Genomic DNA, 16,907 nt, shown 5'->3' with positions numbered 1-16,907 from the left:
CAACGTCCCCAAGACGTGTGGACGCGGACGTAGAAAGTACACCCTCTTACAAGCTTTCGGGGAACACTTTTCTAGCTTTTCGAGCCTGTCTTGCGCCTGAGTCACTAGAATTGAGCAGTGTCGTTGGTTAGTCGGCCTGTTGAATGCTTGTAACGATTCACAATCTACCACTCGAACGGTGAGTTTAGGCCCTGTCTGCTTGCCACCGATTATAGTATAACCGAGCCGAGTTGTTATAACCTCTTCTTATAATCGCCCTTGCCTTATTATAATCGATTATTGCTTCCTCGCTGTCTCGCTATGTCTATAACCTCGCTAAGTTGTTGCTATATATAGCAAGATCTATAAAACCTACTCTTAAGGTAGTTTTATAGCTATTCGTACGCCTAGTAGACTTCCGGCGCGGCGCTATAGTATCTACCTCTTACTATAGAATAAAGCCGTATATAATAATAGTATAGCGATTTCGAGGTATTATTAGTACGATAGAGCGCCTACTATCTATTATATACGCCGTAGGCGCGATTTCCGCGATAATACCGCTATTTATCGAGGAAGCGCCGAGGCTTCGAAGGCGCGCGATATATCGACCGCTAGGACGTATAACGACTTAGATAGAGCGCAATAAGTTAGAGAAAGAGGTATTTAAGATAACGAGAGGGCCGGCGCGGTAATATTATAAGCGTACGCGACTAAGGCAACCGGTATTACGCGCGTTTATCGATAAACTATAGAAGGTTAGATTAAGAGATAAGAAGTATTTAGTAGAAGCGAGGGTTATCGTATTTCTCGTCTATATAGCGTATAATAAGACCTGCGCCGAGTTAGCTAACGACTTCGGTATTACGAGAGATACGGCGCGGCGGCTAGTAGTAGAGGTATCGAAGTTAGTATATCGGATAGTAAAGGAATAGATTAAACTACTATAGAAGGACGATATTCTACTATAGGCAGTAGGTAATAGAAGCTATCGATTTTAGCTATACTTTAAAGGTATTATAGGCGTAATCGATAGCACCTTATTATAGGCATTTCCGTCGAAGATTAACTAAAATCTATAGCGCTATCGGAAGAGTTACATTACGTAGAATATAATAGCGGCCTACGACTCGAAGTTACGCTTCTTGTTTTTAATAACTAGTTACGAAGGCTCTACGATAGACAGTACTATATTAAGGAAGGCCTATTAGTTAGGCTTCTAAGTACTAGATAGATACTTCTACCTTACCGACGGTAGTTATTCCTTTAAAGATCGACGACTTCTAGTACCTTATTAAAGAGTACGGTATTATCTTCGAGAGTAGGGTAAAGCGGAAGAACGACCTACTAATTATAAAGAGATATTTAACCTCCGATATGCTTAGCTTCGTAACTGTATTAAGCGTGCCTTTAGCGTACTAAATCGGCGGTTTAAGGTTATTCGAGACAGTCTAAATCGGTAGACTATTTAATAGCAGAATCGGTTTATTACTACCTATACTATTATCTATAATTTTATTATTTCTAACGGTAGACAACCGCTATCGAGCGAGCCTAAACTAGTACTATCTAATGCCGAGTTAGAGGCCGAAAGAGAGGCTAATTAGACAGCGGAGGTCTACGAGGATAATAGGCGGTATACTAGGGGTATAACTAATAAAAGTTAGGCGGATTATCGTAATAGGATAGCGAAATGGATATAGGCTAACTATAAGGCGTAGTCGACAAAGACAGGTATAGATATAAGGGCGCAGAAGCAAGAACTGCCGGTTAGAGTATAGCGAAGGATATAGCAAGGATAGCGGATAGTCGTTAGATGTCTATACGAACAGCGCAGGCTAGTTTTAGTAATAAATTTGGTAAGGAAGTCGTCTCCGAGTTCGAAGGGGGTATATTCGGACATTACTAGCGCCTCTTTAATATACTCTCGTTCTCCTATCGAAATTCTAGTAGGGTTAAATAGCAGGTTCTTAGCACTAGTTTAAGATATTAGTATTCGAGTCGAGGGGAGATAGCTTTTTTACATATAATAGCACCTTGTACGTAACCGTAATTTGTTAGCAAAAATTAATAATACCTCTATACAAATCGATAGTATAGACGTTAGCGTGCATTTCAGTCGAAAGATTGTTCCTATACGCCGAATTCTCGTATCTAACCGCCTATTTATAAGCAAAATATTATTAATAATATTATATTCTCCTACTATTCTTAAACCTTCCTACTAACTACTACTTATTGCTACTAACTATACTATATATTGCTACCCTCTATTATCCGTAGGTAATTATTCTAACGGTCGTTAGCGCGCAGATCTATTAAAACGGCGTAGAAATACTCCTTAAACCACTTACTAGTAAGGCTTATCGCTACCTCTACGTAGTCGTAATCGGCGCCCTTCTTCGCGACCTCTCTTACTAACAACATCCTATACGGCATTAGTAACTCATTCTTCGCCTATATCTTCGGGTCTAATAAGCGCTTTGTTACTATTCTAACGGCGGAGCTAGTAGTAGCATTATTAGCCTATTTCTTCGCGAGGGCGGTAGTAGTATTAGCCTGTTTCCTCGCAAGGGCGCGCTCTTCCTTTCCGTCCTTTACAACCTCCGCTACTATTAGAACGAGAGGCTCGAATGCCTTCTATAAGGCCTTAGCGGTACTAGTGTTTTTCTAAGAGGCTTTATCTACTAATTTATAGACACGATTAGCTTCCTTCTGCATCTTCTTCTAGTGCTTTTCCTACGCCTTCGCGGCCTTTAATACTATTAATTGCTCTTCCGTAAACGACTGCTCCGATAGCTCTACTACCTCGTCGTCCTTACTATCTTCCGATTCTTCGCCGGATGCGCTACTTTCCGCTAGTTCCTTAGTAGTAGCTATATAGTCGCCTACCGCTATCTCCTAACCGATTAACTCGTCTATAATCTTATAATAATCGGGCAATTCGTTACGGAAGGTAGTATACCTTAGATTAGCGCTAAAGTAGTCGTCTTCTATATCCGACTTAGCTATTAGAGGCATACTATTCTAACCGCTAATATACTTTAGGTAAGCAACCTATACACCCTAATCTCTCTTAATAGAACCCTATTTGTTCTTTAAAGCGGCATTATTGCGATTAGTACTAAACCTCTTATTTATAAGGGTAGCGACGTTACGAAGGTCCTTAATCTAGAAATTATTAGTATCTGTTCTACGGCTAACCTTCTAAAGCTCTAACAACTGCTTAAGGAAGTATTTAGTCTATTTAGTCGTCTAGTATATAGGCGTTATCCGAGCCTGCTTTAGAGTAGGTGTTTGACTCGTTGTTACTATACGTTTACGAGCCCCTTTAGTAGAAGGCTTCTTAGTAGTCTTCGGCGTCTTAAGTTAAGCGGATTAAGATGCTATTATAAGCGGTTACTTAGTAGAAACTAATAGAGAGACTCACTGCTTTACTATACTAATATTTATATAGTAAAACACTATCTAAACTAGTAGTACTCCTCCCTCCGGGTTCGCTTATACACCGCTCGAATACGCCCTCGTATACCGCTCGAATATACCTTCTATACCGCTCGAATACACCTTCTACACCGCTCGAATACACTCTCGTAGAGCGACAATCCTTATATAAGAGCTGAATTAGGTAAAGAGATAGAAGAAGCCGAGCCGCAGTACCGAGAGGTTTAAAAAGTAGATACATAACACCTAGCGCTGTCTGGTTATAATCGATTATAAGAGGCTATAATCGACTGCGGTTATAAGGTTATTATAACCTGACAGTTATTGCTATAATCGGTGGCAAGCAGACAGGGCCTTAGGAACCTTGTGTTCCTTCGGTTCTTGAAAGAAGGTGTACAATAGTCAATGAAGTACTGTACTATGCTGGCCGAATGAATGTTCGATGGAGCACAGCTCGGCCCAATCTATCTAAGTTATGGTCTATGTGAGCGGCAGAGCTAGATCGAGTTCGACGCGACATCTGATGTAATCGTATCAGTGCATCTCCCTCAGCTTTTTCATGGCAGCCGGCTGATATCCGTTCCAGCTCGCTGTTCCCAGAAGCCGACGATGCGGTTCATGAAACTCCAGACGCCTCGCTAATATCACTTCACTACAAGTACAATCATCTTGCGGGACAGCATCCGACTAAGACGGAACGCAAGTCAGCAAACGTCGGCGGCCTGATTCACACTCGGTCTTCTTACCTCAGCTGCGGGCCCTTTCTAAACGCTATCCGCTCTCTTAGGCGGAGCTGCCCATTGCAAGATCTTCTCACTCTTCGGCGTCATAGCTCCCGATGGCATACTTGCCGCCGGAACTCGCAGACCTCCAGAGGCTGTTGGAGGAGCTTTGGAGGCGGTAGAAGAGTCATTCTCCTGACTCGGAACGTTGCCATTGGTCTTAGATTTGGTGTCTTTAGCAACGGCTCCAGCACGAAGTAAAGCGATCACGCTCATCAGTTTCTCCTTATCAGGACTTGGAATGTCCCTTTGCACCAACTTGGCCGCCTCATCCAGGAACTTTCCTGCTTGGCCTGGTGAAGCTTGGGTGGCCAAAATGTTGTAGGCATAGACTTTAGTGTCGGCTTGGGAGTGCTGATTGTGGACGATGCGAATGCAGAGACCGCGACACACCTCGTAGCGCCTTAGGTCACGCTCTTGCATGGCGAGGGACAGCAGCTTCTTGCAGTCTTGCTCAGCACTACGGATCTCAGATTGGAGGCGAGAGAGATGTTTGACGAATGGATCGTCTTCGGATCGAGACTGAATACGAAGTTCTTCCAGAGCGCGATTAACCGAGTTAAGGTCCGGGCAAGTGTTCTTGGAGAAGATAGCCTTGACGTTGGGTGTCTCTGGCGTTGGACTCTGAGTGCCGCTACCGCTTCCGAGGCTAAATCGTTAGTTGGACGAGCTAAGATTTCTGTCATGCTCATGCATACCTGTGAGGCGCAGACGACTTCTCGTTACGGTGAAAAAGACTGCTCGAGGAGCGATTGCCGTTGTTTCCAAGGCCTTTGAAGATTTTCAGCGAGCCATAGCCCGAGGTTTGTCTCTTCAACTCTGGCTTGACATCTAGCTTCAAGTCCGGCTTGTTCTGCTTGGAAGTAGCAGTCGGATTGGATGGTGGCGCTTTCGTGCTTGATGGTGATCCTGAAGGTGGTCCGTTCTCCTCACAGCTAACGGCCCTGCTACCAGTCGCTGGCTGAGATAGTTGCAAGTCGCCACCTTCGCCATGATCTGGTGTGACCTTGATCTCGGGCGAGGTGACACTGGAATTGGTCTGCGAGCTAGCTGGCGATGCCATACTCGAGTTTGGTGTTTGCTTTATAGCATCTGGTTGTATTGTAGGTGCAGGATTAATTTTCGATGTTTACGATGAAGTCGCGGTGAGTGCACGCTTCGGAAGGACCAGCTCGTGACAATCGATGGAGTGAAGCACGAGGCAAGTGCAGTGCCACGTTCCAAGTAAGTGCGCATCCAAGGGTTCAAGTGATCCCCTTAACGTCTCGGCACGGGGTTGTATCATACGGATGAAGCTTGTGATATTGAATTCAGTGTTCTCGAGGTAAGATGTGGTGGTTTGTGCGCCTGCTGATTAAGACACGCTTTGACCATACCATTCCGAAATTTCTGTTCGCGACATTTGGCTCGCTGTGTATAATGGCAATTTTCGGGAGATGGTAGGAGCTCTGTGAGTTGACGCCATGGCAGAGGCCTCAGAATTGAGGATGATTGTCACCAATGCGGAAGTCTTTGCCGCCTTCTTTGTTGTGTTGGCGGGAAGCCACCAGCCAAGACTGCCAAGCCCAATGTTCTCCAGCGATGCAAGGAATGCTGGAACAACTCATATTATTAACTTACCAAACGCCAAGATTGAGGGACCTTGCGGGAACTGACTCAGTGACTCCTGCATTGTCGATAATCAGGCCTGGCCGCCTAGACTATTGTGGACACTAAACGAACGTCTGCCTCTCAGTCTTCTATCGTCACCACTTTCTGTCCTTCCGTCCAAAAATTTCCGAAAACTTCCAAACGCTTAGATATTCCAGCACTTCATGCTGCCACAGCTGCCGCTGTTGGCAAATCCACAAGAGTTGGCCGTGATCGAAGAAACAGTGCCTGAACAGCCCTCTCCGTTGTACACAGCACACTGTCCGCCGCTCCTCAAGTTGAAAGATGATGGTCGAGTGAAAGTGCCAGAGGAGCACGCTCTCGGACCTGTGGAACCGCCATCGGTGAACCAGCCGCAGTAGCTAACGTCTCCATTGATCAGTGCTCTCTTGCGGCAGGTTCGAAGTCCACTCTTCCCACGTCTTCTCTTGATCGCTTAACCACTTGAATCGATATCGTCAAGACTCTGCGACATTCTAACTTGCTCAGCTTCCAACTATAGGCATACGATCGAATCATACCAATGTAGCAAGTTTACCGCTGCGAAGGACCTCACGTCTTGAATGGTGCGGCGGATATACCATTGAGTAGAACAAGAGCCATCATCGATGTGTCAAGGATGTGGAGGAATAGCTTAGTGTTGACAAGCAATGTAGCTTCTATAGGACATAAGGGCAAAGCATTCAACTGGTACAGTGGTGTCTTCAGCGATGTTGGTTTTGAGTGTGGCTGATGGGCCGTCATACCGGGATTAGCTTGCTCCATAGTGTCTGTCCATGCTACAGCGAGCCGAACTCGCAGAGCAAGTCCGCAGGCTGAAAGATCCACAGAAACTGCCGAATCGTGGCCTTGAGACGGAGTTCGTGCCGGTATTACGAGACTGGCTAGGGCCAAGTCGGGCGATGAAGGCGCTCTTACAATCTTGCAGGTTTTGAGCAAGTGTCACGGGCGGTGAATCGATTGAAGATCGAGCGACGGAGCATCTGCAGAAGAAGACGTGCAACTTGTTCTCGACCTGGCTCGGGAGATCCCCGGTTTTACGTCGTCTATCCGGGGTTTCGTCAGTCACTTCATACCCGCTGTCGCGGGGGTTTAAGCCATACGTAAAATCGCCTTTTCCTAGTAGGCCATACGTAAAACTCGATACTGTCGATGTTCCAGTCCTATATAGGTATCTAGGTCTATACAGTATTAAACCGCGAGTCTAAATATCGTATTAGTAAGGTTATCCGAGTGTATAGTAGCTATAGACCTTACTATCGCTATTTCTTATATAATCCTTAGTAGGCGCGTCTACCTTATTCTAAAGCGTGTATTCCTCCTGTTTCTTATATTCTACTATACGGATCGTATATAAAACTCGATATAGGGCGTAATAAGGGTAAAAACGTAAAAAAAATATAAGCTAAGTAGTTAACTAAGATAGAGAGGATAGAGAGGGTAGTAGATCGAGTCGTTTCGAGGTACCGCGAGTTAGAGGCTAAATCGGACAATAAGAAGGTTAGTATTCGAGCGCTTTATAAGAGTAAGAAAGCAACTAGCCTATATTATCGTATTTACTAGCGGTTAAGGGGCCGTAGATCGCTATTTAATTATTCTTAGACGATGTGAGAAGGGTATATTAGCAGGTAGATAGGGTAGTAGTAGGTACGAGTAGTATTCGATAAGGATCTAGAAGGAGAGGGAGGAAGGCAGGCAAGTTAGCCTAACGCTAAGCGCTAAGCCCTACCTAAGGCACCGAGACCCCGGCTTTACTCGGCCTAACTATATACTAATTACGTATAGCCTCTTTAGCCCTAATATACGCTTCCCTTCTAAAGGCCGCGCCCTCGTAGCCTATTAATTTCGACCTCTATTGCTACTAACTTAGCAAGTCTAATAGACTGCTTAGCTCGCGCTAAATTAAACACTTAACTACCTAATTATATAACTATATCAAACCTCACTTTTTAATATAACGTCTAACTCTAACTGCGCTATCTTTGTATATAATAAAGTAAAGGGACATAAAGCTACAAGAATTAAGGGCTATCGACTAATTATAATACGAGCGCGCCTTCCCTACTATAATAGGTAGGCGTACGAGGTATTGTAGTACTGCCTCCGTTCTAAGTAATATCGTTCCGAGTTCTCTACGTCTACTCTAAAAGACCTAGAAATGTCCGCTCCGAGGGTTTGTCCGTTCCGAGGGTTGTTCTTATTATTACGAGGACTATTATTTACTGTCGTAGTTTCACTAGCCCTAATTGGTTAGGTTTAGTAGCCTTCAATTGTTAATCTTATCTTATCTTTTAAAAAATACAGCTCGTCTAGTTTCTATAGGTAAAGGCTATTATAAGTATAGTAGTAGAGGTTCGCCTCGCTTAAAGGGCTAGATAGATCGAGGAGTAACCTATTATCCGCAAGATCGACCCTAGCTAGCTTAGCTCTATAGTTTTGCCTTTAGTTAGTTAGTCTATTAGTCTACTTAATCTTTTAAGCGGCTTAAAGTTTTAACTTAGCCTTAAAGTTTTAATCAAACTTTTGACAGGTTTAAGCTTTAACTTAGTTAGTATAGCGCCTTAGGCTCGCAGTATAGGTAAGGTTGTATCTATAGGCGTAGTAACAATAGCAGGTAATATTAATAATAGCGGCGCTAGTCGTCTTAGCGCTAACTTTACCTCGCTTTTAATCTTCTTCTTTAACTAATAACAACTCGGTAACACCGTTACTAATATAGCTATATCCTTCCTTCCTTAACTAGCGATATACCCCGCAACACTATTACTAATATAGCCGCGCCGGCCGCGCCGATTGCCTAGGCCTCGAGGCCTCGACGGAATAAGGGAACAAGAGGGGGACCTATAGGGCGCGTTAGTAAAGAGGTAGAGTCCTTAAAAGAGCAGGCAATTAGTTAACGCGTTATAGCGCGCTTGTTAATACTCGGTGCGCGTTCACTATAGTAGTATAGTCTTATTATCCTTTGTTGCTAATAATTGCTTGCTTCTAATTAGTTAGCTAATAGCACCCCGGGGGTAGTATTAATCCTAGGCCTTAATAGTAACATTATAAGCTTTTAGCCTTCTTCTTATCCTTTACGCTAGTCTAATACTCATTTAACAACTCGGTTATGTCCTTAAAGGAGTTTTTAGCTTCCTATAAGTCCTATTCTAGTAAATAGCCTTGCTATCTTAATAGGTACTCCTTCTTGCCTTGCCTAGTCCGATAGTTTAGGATACGTTCTATAGACTATAGTTCTTCGCTATTAGCTAAGACTTCTTCTAACTTAGCAGGCGCTTTATCGCCTTCGCGTTAGTAGTACGGTTTAAGGAGGGAGATATAGAAGGTATTATAGATAGTGTAATAAGGTAGAAGCTATAACTAGTAGGCCTAGCTATTGCCCTTCGGTTCTCGGATACGGAATAGCCTAATATATCTTAGTACAAGCTTAGGCCTTGTTTTGCCGTTAGGTAATAGGTGTTTGCGGATACGGAGGTTCTTAGTGCTTAGTATAACTATATCGCCTTGCTTGAAAGTTATTAGCGCACAGTGTTTGTTACAGTAGGCCTTCTAATATACCTAGGCCTTTACTAGTTTGTTAGCTATCTTAGCGTAAATCTCTCGTATCTTTTAAACCCTCTTAATAGCCGCTAGTATCTTAGGTTAACCCGCTTCCCTTTCCTTACGCTCGGCCTCGAGCGATAGGTCTTGTAGCATAGCAGCGTTCTAGCCTATTACAGCTATACATAGTAACACCTTAGTTAATAAGTAGACACTGTTGTTATACACGAATTCTATAGGCTATAGGAGGTTAACCTAGTCGTTAGGGTTCTCGTTAATGTAACTGCGCAGGTACTACTATAGGGTAGTATTCTGCCTTTTAGTCTAACTATCTATTTGTAGATAGAATGCTATAGATAGGCGATACTTAAGTCTCAGCTATAGGCAAATCTTACTCTAATAGTAAGATATAAATGTCGAGCCCCGGTCGGAGACTATCCCCTTAGGGGTTCCTTAATAGCTATAGAAGATATTGTTCTATAACGACTTAGCTAGGTTAATAGCCGTCTAATCCTTTCGGGCAGGAATATAACGAGCGCCCTTAGTAAACCGATCTACGACAACTAGGATAGCATTATATATATCCTTGCTGCCCCTACGCTTAGTAGGCGGGAGGCCTATAATAAAATCCATTATAAGCTTAGCAAATAGCTTCTTTAGAATAGGGAGTAAAGATAACTCGCTAAATAGTAAGTGCTTTAGTGCTTTAACTCGTTAACACACGGTATACGTGTTTACGTAGTCCTTTATGTCCCGCTTACTATTTAGCTAGTAGTATATACGCGATAGTAGCTCGTACGACCTCTCTATACTATAGTAACCGGCAAGCTCACTATTATAGTATCGCTTAAGAAGCTCTTATCGGATCGAATATTTAGCGGGGATATAGTATCTGCCCTTGAACTTTAAATAACCTTTGTTATCGATCGACTAGTTGTTACTCTTACTAGATCGAGTCTTTCGCCTACTTACAAGCTTGTCGATACGTTTAGTAGCAAAGGCGTCCCTCTACTAAGCCCGTAATAGCTTATCTATAAACGATTGACTATCCCTATTTATAAGGTTATTTAATAGCACCCTCGCTATTAAACGAGGTACGTATTATATGCATCTAATAGTACTAGCAGCCGGATTAACTGCATTAGTGCTATCGCTATTACTATATATTGCGATGTCGACTAGGGAGTTATTATAACTTCTTCTATCTGTGTCCTTAGCCCTTGCCTTAATACGCACTATTAATACAGTAAGAGTATTAATATGCTTTAAGCCGTCGCGGAGTCCGGTAAGCCGCTTATCCTACGCGTGCTTATTAATAATACGGGCTATAGCAATCTTATACTATAGGGTTAGAAACAATAAATTAATAGATTGCTAAGTCCCGCTATCGTAATTAGGTCGCCTCGATAGGCTATTAGTAGGGTTGCTTACGCCTAGCCGATATAACACATTAAAATCAAACCTAGCGAGGTAGACGGCCTATCTAGCCTATCGACCTATAACTCTAGTAACCTTAGTAATGCTACGGAGGTTGTTATAGTCTATATAGACCTATATTGTATATTAGGCCCTATCGAGGTAATGCCTTTAATACTTAAAGGCCTCGACAATAGCTAAGAGCTCTTACTCGTAGGTCTCGTAGCGACGCTTAGCATCGATTATCTTCCTCGAGAAGAAGGCAATCGGGTACTAGTAATAGTTATTATCTGATTGCTAGGATATAATAGCCGATATAGCGAACTATAAAGCGTTAGTCTCAATTCGGATCTACTTATTTAGTACGAAATAGTGTAACAAGGGGACTTTAGTAAAGCGCTACTTTAGACCGTCAAAAGCGGCTTATGCTCTATTAGTCTATTTAAACTCTCTAGATAGATTGGCCTTGGTTTTAGTAAGTTCCGTTAGTAGTATTACGTGCCGCGAGTAACTTTCGATAAATCGACGGTAGAAGTTAGTAAAACCTAGGAATAATTGAAGCTCTTTAATGCTAGTAGGTGTTGGCTATTTAGTAATAGTCTTAATTTGATTAGGATTAGCCTTAATACCCTCGGTTAATACGAGGAAGCTAAGGAAGGATACCTCTTTAGTAGCAAAGGTACATTTAGAAGGCTTGCAATATAGGCTATAGGCCCGTAGGCGATCGAGGACCTTTCGTACTATAGCCTAGTGTTCTGCAATGTTAGGTAAGTGTATATAAACCAGGATATCATCTAGGTAAACTATATAGAGGTAATCTAATAGGCCTAATAGGGCCCGATTAATATAGGACTAGAATATAGCAGGGGCATTAGCTAGCCTAAATAGCATAACTAAGTACTCGAAATAGCTATAGCGAGTGCGAAAGGCTATCTTCTATTCATCGCCCTTACGAATACAGATGCGGTAATAGGCGTCCTTAATGTCTAATATAGTGTAGTAGTAGGTACTAGAAAGGCGATCGAGGGTCTCATTAATAAGAGGAAGTAGATAGCGATCTTTAATAGTAATAGTATTAAGCCTACGATAATCGATACAGAGGCGTAGGCTACTATCCTTCTTTAGTACGAACAGGATAGGGGCACTAGCAGGGCTGTTACTATACCGTATCCGGCTATTAGCTAGGTTTTCCTCTAGGTACTTACGTAACACAGCAAGCTCTCGTTTACTAAGGTTATAGAGGGGTCTAAAAGGGACCTCTTTGCCCTCTATAATATTAATCTTATAATCCGTCTCTTTAAACATAGGCAATGTCGATACTAAGTAGTATTTAAATATATTAATATAGGTCTCTCGAATAGGTTCTAGTATGCGCTTAAGCTGTTTAGGATCTATACTATTAGGGGGCACTAGTTTATCGTTATTACTACCGAGCAGGTCGGTAGTTAGATCGGCTAAGGCGGGAGTTAGGTTACTAATAAATAGGACCCTAATATTATTAGGACACTCGCTAATGTCGATGTATTTAATGTCCTCTTTCCTAGCGATTCTAAATCGCTATTATTAACTGCCTAAGTCTATAACTACAGCATAGTACTTAAGAATAGGGTTGCTAATAACAATATCGGATAGGAGGCTATCTATATCTACCGCGTAGGCAGTAAAGTTTAGTAGGCGTTCATTTCCGAGGTCGTCCTTTAGAGCTATATAGATATAGTAGGCTCCGTAGGTTAAGTACCGAGCGTTATTAAACTAAGCAAGGGTAACCTAGGGTTAGCAGGTTAGTCCTAGGCAATTGTCGAAGGTCTAATTACTTAGCTAGGCGATAGCTAATAAGGGCACTAACTAAATTTCCTAGGTCTAGCGTAACCTTAGTTCTATAATTGTTGCTATATAAGTCCGATACGAGACAGGTACGTATAATAGCTAGCACAATGTCGATAGTCTTACGCCGTACAAGGCTAATAGTTAGTGCGGCGCTTACTCTTTTTTCGAAGGACCGATAGGGGTAGCATTAGCGGCTAAAAGGTGCTTACGGTACTTAGCAGTAGTACGGTCGATTCGGGCCTAATCCTTAGGTTTGTCGTATTAGCCTAGTAGATAGCTAGTGCTGTTACAGTTAAAGCACTTTAACCCGGTTAGTAGACTGCCGTAGCTATTGTTATTGTTAGTAGAGCGGTTAGCATTATAGGGATACGAGCCCCTTCTACGGCCCCTATCGCGGCCTCCTCTATATAGCCGTCGGCTACGGCCTCTTCTACGGTCGTTACTATTCCTATTGTTAGCATTGTTGTTATAGTAGGAACCTTAGTTTCCTCCGCGGCTACTACGATTGCCGCGGTTAGTACTAGCTAGTCGGATCCTCGATTCTAGTCGTTATTAGAGCTAAATAGCCCGTTCGGCTGTTTCTACTTCGACTATGAATTGAATGCGCGTTAGATTAGCCTATTCGAATATACGATAGCGGTCTAATTTAAGGATAAGCTCCTACCTAAGTTTTAGGCGTATCTTAGAGATCTATATAGAATTAGTCTTAGCCGGGAGATCGTCCTCGAGGGTCTTTAAATAGGCCTTAAATAAACGAGCCGATTAATTAGTCTTTTGTTTAGCTCGAAGGTACTAGTCCTAAGCATATTGTTGCTTTAGTATAGGGTTTCTAAGGGTGTCTAGCATAATAGTCTTATAGGTTTGCTACTAAACAGCGGTCTAATTAGTAAGGGAGTCGAAATAGTTATCCTAGGTGCGTTTTAGGTCTCTATTAATGTATTGCATAGTATAGACGACTAATAAGTAGTTATCTAGAAGGGCCCTTAGTGCGTTTCGCTAGTTGAGCTTACAATTACGTATATAATCGTTATATTGCTTTCGACTAGAGCCGTTAAACACGGTATAGTCCTTAAGTTTAGCATCCTTCTTTTAAGTAGGGACGGGTAGAGGAGGACTTATTATCGTTAGCTTAGCATTGGTTGTTAGGGCTTCCTATAGGCGGCGAATCTCGAGGAGATTATCCTTTAGCTATTATTCTTAATATAGGGCAGTAAGCCTGTTTTAAGTGGCTTCTTAAAGTCTCGCTACTAGCTAGGGGCTAAAGGCTAGTTAGCTATATCGACGATTGATAATGTTGTTAAGATTATCGTTAACAGGCAATTCTGGATTATTACCTAGAATTATAGGTTCTTCTTTAGTAGGTCCTATAGCAGGCTCTTCGGTAGGAGGCACTTTAGTAGGTGCTTTAGTAGGCACCTTAGTAGGCACTGCGCTACTAGCGTTGTTATTGCTAGCGCTGCTAGCGGCAGCACGGTTGTTGTTGCTTCGTAATAAGCCGGCTATTGTAATAGGGGGTAACGCTAATAATGTATTGTTAGCCCCTAAGATACGGATATAGCGGAATTAGTAGGTATTAGTCTAGTACGATTAACTTAGTGTAATAGGCCGTATAGAAGGCCTTGCTTAATAATTGGTACGGTTATTCTTAGTAGAATAGTACGTATAGGTCCCGTCCTTCGGGCGCAATATAGTTAAATCGATAGTTTTCGTAGCTATACCGCTAAAAGCTTAAAATAAGGACTATCTAGCTACTGCCCTTAAAGGGTGGATCGAATACTGTATAAGAAGGGTATATTAGTAGGTAGATAGGGTAGTAGTAGGTACGAGTAGTATTCGATAAGGATCTAGAAGGAGAGGGAGGAAGGTAGGCAAGTTAGCCTAACGCTAAGCGGTAAGCCCTACCTAAGGCACCGAGACCCCGGCTTCACTCGGCCTAACTATATGCTAATTACGTATAGCCTCTTTGGCCCTAACAGACGAACACTAAGCTAGATAAGTCTTAAGAGCTAGCTCTAGCGGATTATTGTCGAGAGAGGGACGTAATAGGCATATTCCTACTAGTAGCGTTAATCGCTATTATAGCGATAGAGATGCTAGTAAGCCTACTACTAGAAGGGGTTTCGAGAGATATAATACTACTATTTAGCGTAGATTAGGCGGACCGCTTTCTTAAGCGCTATAGACTTAGTAAAGTTAAGTCTAAACCTATCGAGGTATAGCGTAAAGAGGCTTACGACCCTTCGACGATAAGGAGCTAGTTTAACCGCTTCGAGGCTATAATAAGGCGACTTAGTATAAAGCCGCGGAACCTATTATAAGAAGGGTTATATTAGCAGGTAGATAGGGTAGTAGTAGGTATAGGTAGTATTCGATAAGGAGCTAGGAGGAAAGGGAGGAAGGTAGGCAAGTTAGCCTATTACTAAGCGCTAAGCCCTACCTAAGGCACTAAGACCCTAGCTTTACTTAGCCTAGTTACATACTAATCACGTATAGCCTCTTTAGCCCTAATATACGCTTCCCTTCTAAAGGCCGCGCCCTTATAGCCTATCTATGTTTTACGACCTCTATTGCCGCTAACTTAGCGAGTCTAATAAGCTACTTAGCCCGCGCTAAATTGAATACTTAACTACCTAATTATATAACTATATCAAACCTTACCTCTAAACAATATAATATACAACTCTAACTACGCTATCTCTATATACAATAAACTATAAAGTAATATATATCTATAAGAATTAAAGGCCTTCGACTAATTACAATACGAGCGCGTCTTCCCTACTATAAGAAGGGTATATTAGTAGGTAGATAGGGTGGTAGTAGGTACGAGTAGTATTCGATAAGGATCTAGAAGGAGAGGGAGGAAGGCAGGCAAGTTGGCCTAACGCTAAGCGCCAAGCCCTACCTAAGGCACCGAGACCCCGGCTTTACTCGGCCTAACTATATACCAATTACGTATAGCCTCTTTAGCCCTAATATACGCTTCCCTTCTAAAGGCCGCGCCCTCGTAGCCTATTAATTTCGACCTCTATTACTACTAACTTAGTAAGTCTAATAGACTGCTTAGCTCGCGCTAAATTGAACACTTAACTACCTAATTATATAACTATATTAAACCTTACTTTCTAATACAACGTCTAACTCTAACTACGCTATCCTTGTATATAATAAAGTAAAGGGATATAAAGCTATAAGAATTAAGGGCTATCGACTAATTATAATACGAGCGCGCCTTCCCTACTATAATAGGTAGGCGTACGAGGTATTGTAGCACTACCTCCGTTCTAAGTAATGTCGTTCCGAGTTCTCTACGTCTACTCTAAAAGACCTAGAAATGTCCGCTCCGAGGGTTTGTCCGTTCCGAGGGTTGTTCTTATTATTACGAGGACTATTATTTACTATCGTAGTTTCACTAGCCCTAATTAGTTAGGTTTAGTAGCCTTCAATTGTTAATCTTATCTTATCTTTTAAAAAACATAGCTCGTCTAGTTTCTATAGGTAAAGGCTATTATAAGTGTAGTAGTAGAGGTTCGCCTCGCTTAAAGGGTTAGATAGATCGAGGAGTAACCTATTATCCGCAAGATCGACCCCGGCTAGCTTAGCTCTATAGTTTTGCCCTTAGTTAGTTAGTCTATTAGTCTACTCAATCTTTTAAGCGGCTTAAAGTTTTAACTTAGCCTTAAAGTTTTAATTAAACTTTTGATAGGTTTAAGCTTTAACTTAGTTAGTGTAGCGCCTTAGGCTCGTAGTGTAGGTAAGGTTGTATCTATAGGCGTAGTAACAATAGTAGGTAATGTTAACAATAGCGGCGCTAGTCGTCTTAGCGCTAACTTTACCTCGCTTCTAATCTTCTTTTTTAACTAATAATAACTCGGCAACACTGTTACTAATATAGCTATATCCTTCCTTCCTTAACTAGCGATATACCCCGCAATACTATTACTAATATAGCCGCGCCGGCCGCGCCGATTGCCTAGGCCTCGAGGCCTCGACGGAATAAGGGAACAAGAGGGGGACCTATAAGGCGCGTTAGTAAAGAGGTAGAGTCCTTAAAAGAGCAGGCAATTAGTTAACGCGTCGTAGCGCGCTTATTAACACTCGGTGCGCGTTTACTATAGTAGTATAGTCTTATTGTCCTTTGTTGCTAACAATTGCTTGCTTCTAATTAGTTAGCTAATAGTACCCCGGGGGTAGCATTAATCTTAGGCCTTAATAGTAACATTATAAGCTTTTGGCCTTCTTCTTATCCTTTACGCTAGTCCAATACTT

The 16,907-nt window shown here is 42.3% G+C and overlaps 1 protein-coding gene across 1 annotated transcript; it reads right to left on the bottom strand.

Annotated features, from left to right (window-relative positions):
• Positions 1 to 4,187: 4,187 nt before the first annotated feature.
• MYCFIDRAFT_81205 (uncharacterized protein) lies at positions 4,188 to 5,877 on the bottom strand (the record flags this gene model as incomplete). The annotated part of the gene is made up of 3 exons (XM_007932182.1): positions 4,188 to 4,854; positions 4,904 to 5,297; positions 5,826 to 5,877. The coding sequence occupies 3 exons, from the start codon at positions 5,875 to 5,877 to the stop codon at positions 4,188 to 4,190; spliced, it is 1,113 nt and encodes a 370-aa protein (XP_007930373.1).
• Positions 5,878 to 16,907: the final 11,030 nt, after the last annotated feature.

This window comes from Pseudocercospora fijiensis (assembly GCF_000340215.1).
Source record: "Pseudocercospora fijiensis CIRAD86 unplaced genomic scaffold MYCFIscaffold_8, whole genome shotgun sequence".
In the NCBI taxonomy this organism is placed as follows: Eukaryota; Fungi; Ascomycota; class Dothideomycetes; order Mycosphaerellales; family Mycosphaerellaceae; genus Pseudocercospora; species Pseudocercospora fijiensis.
Note: the sequence above shows the minus strand (reverse complement) of the source record. Positions and strands in the feature narration are given on the sequence as shown.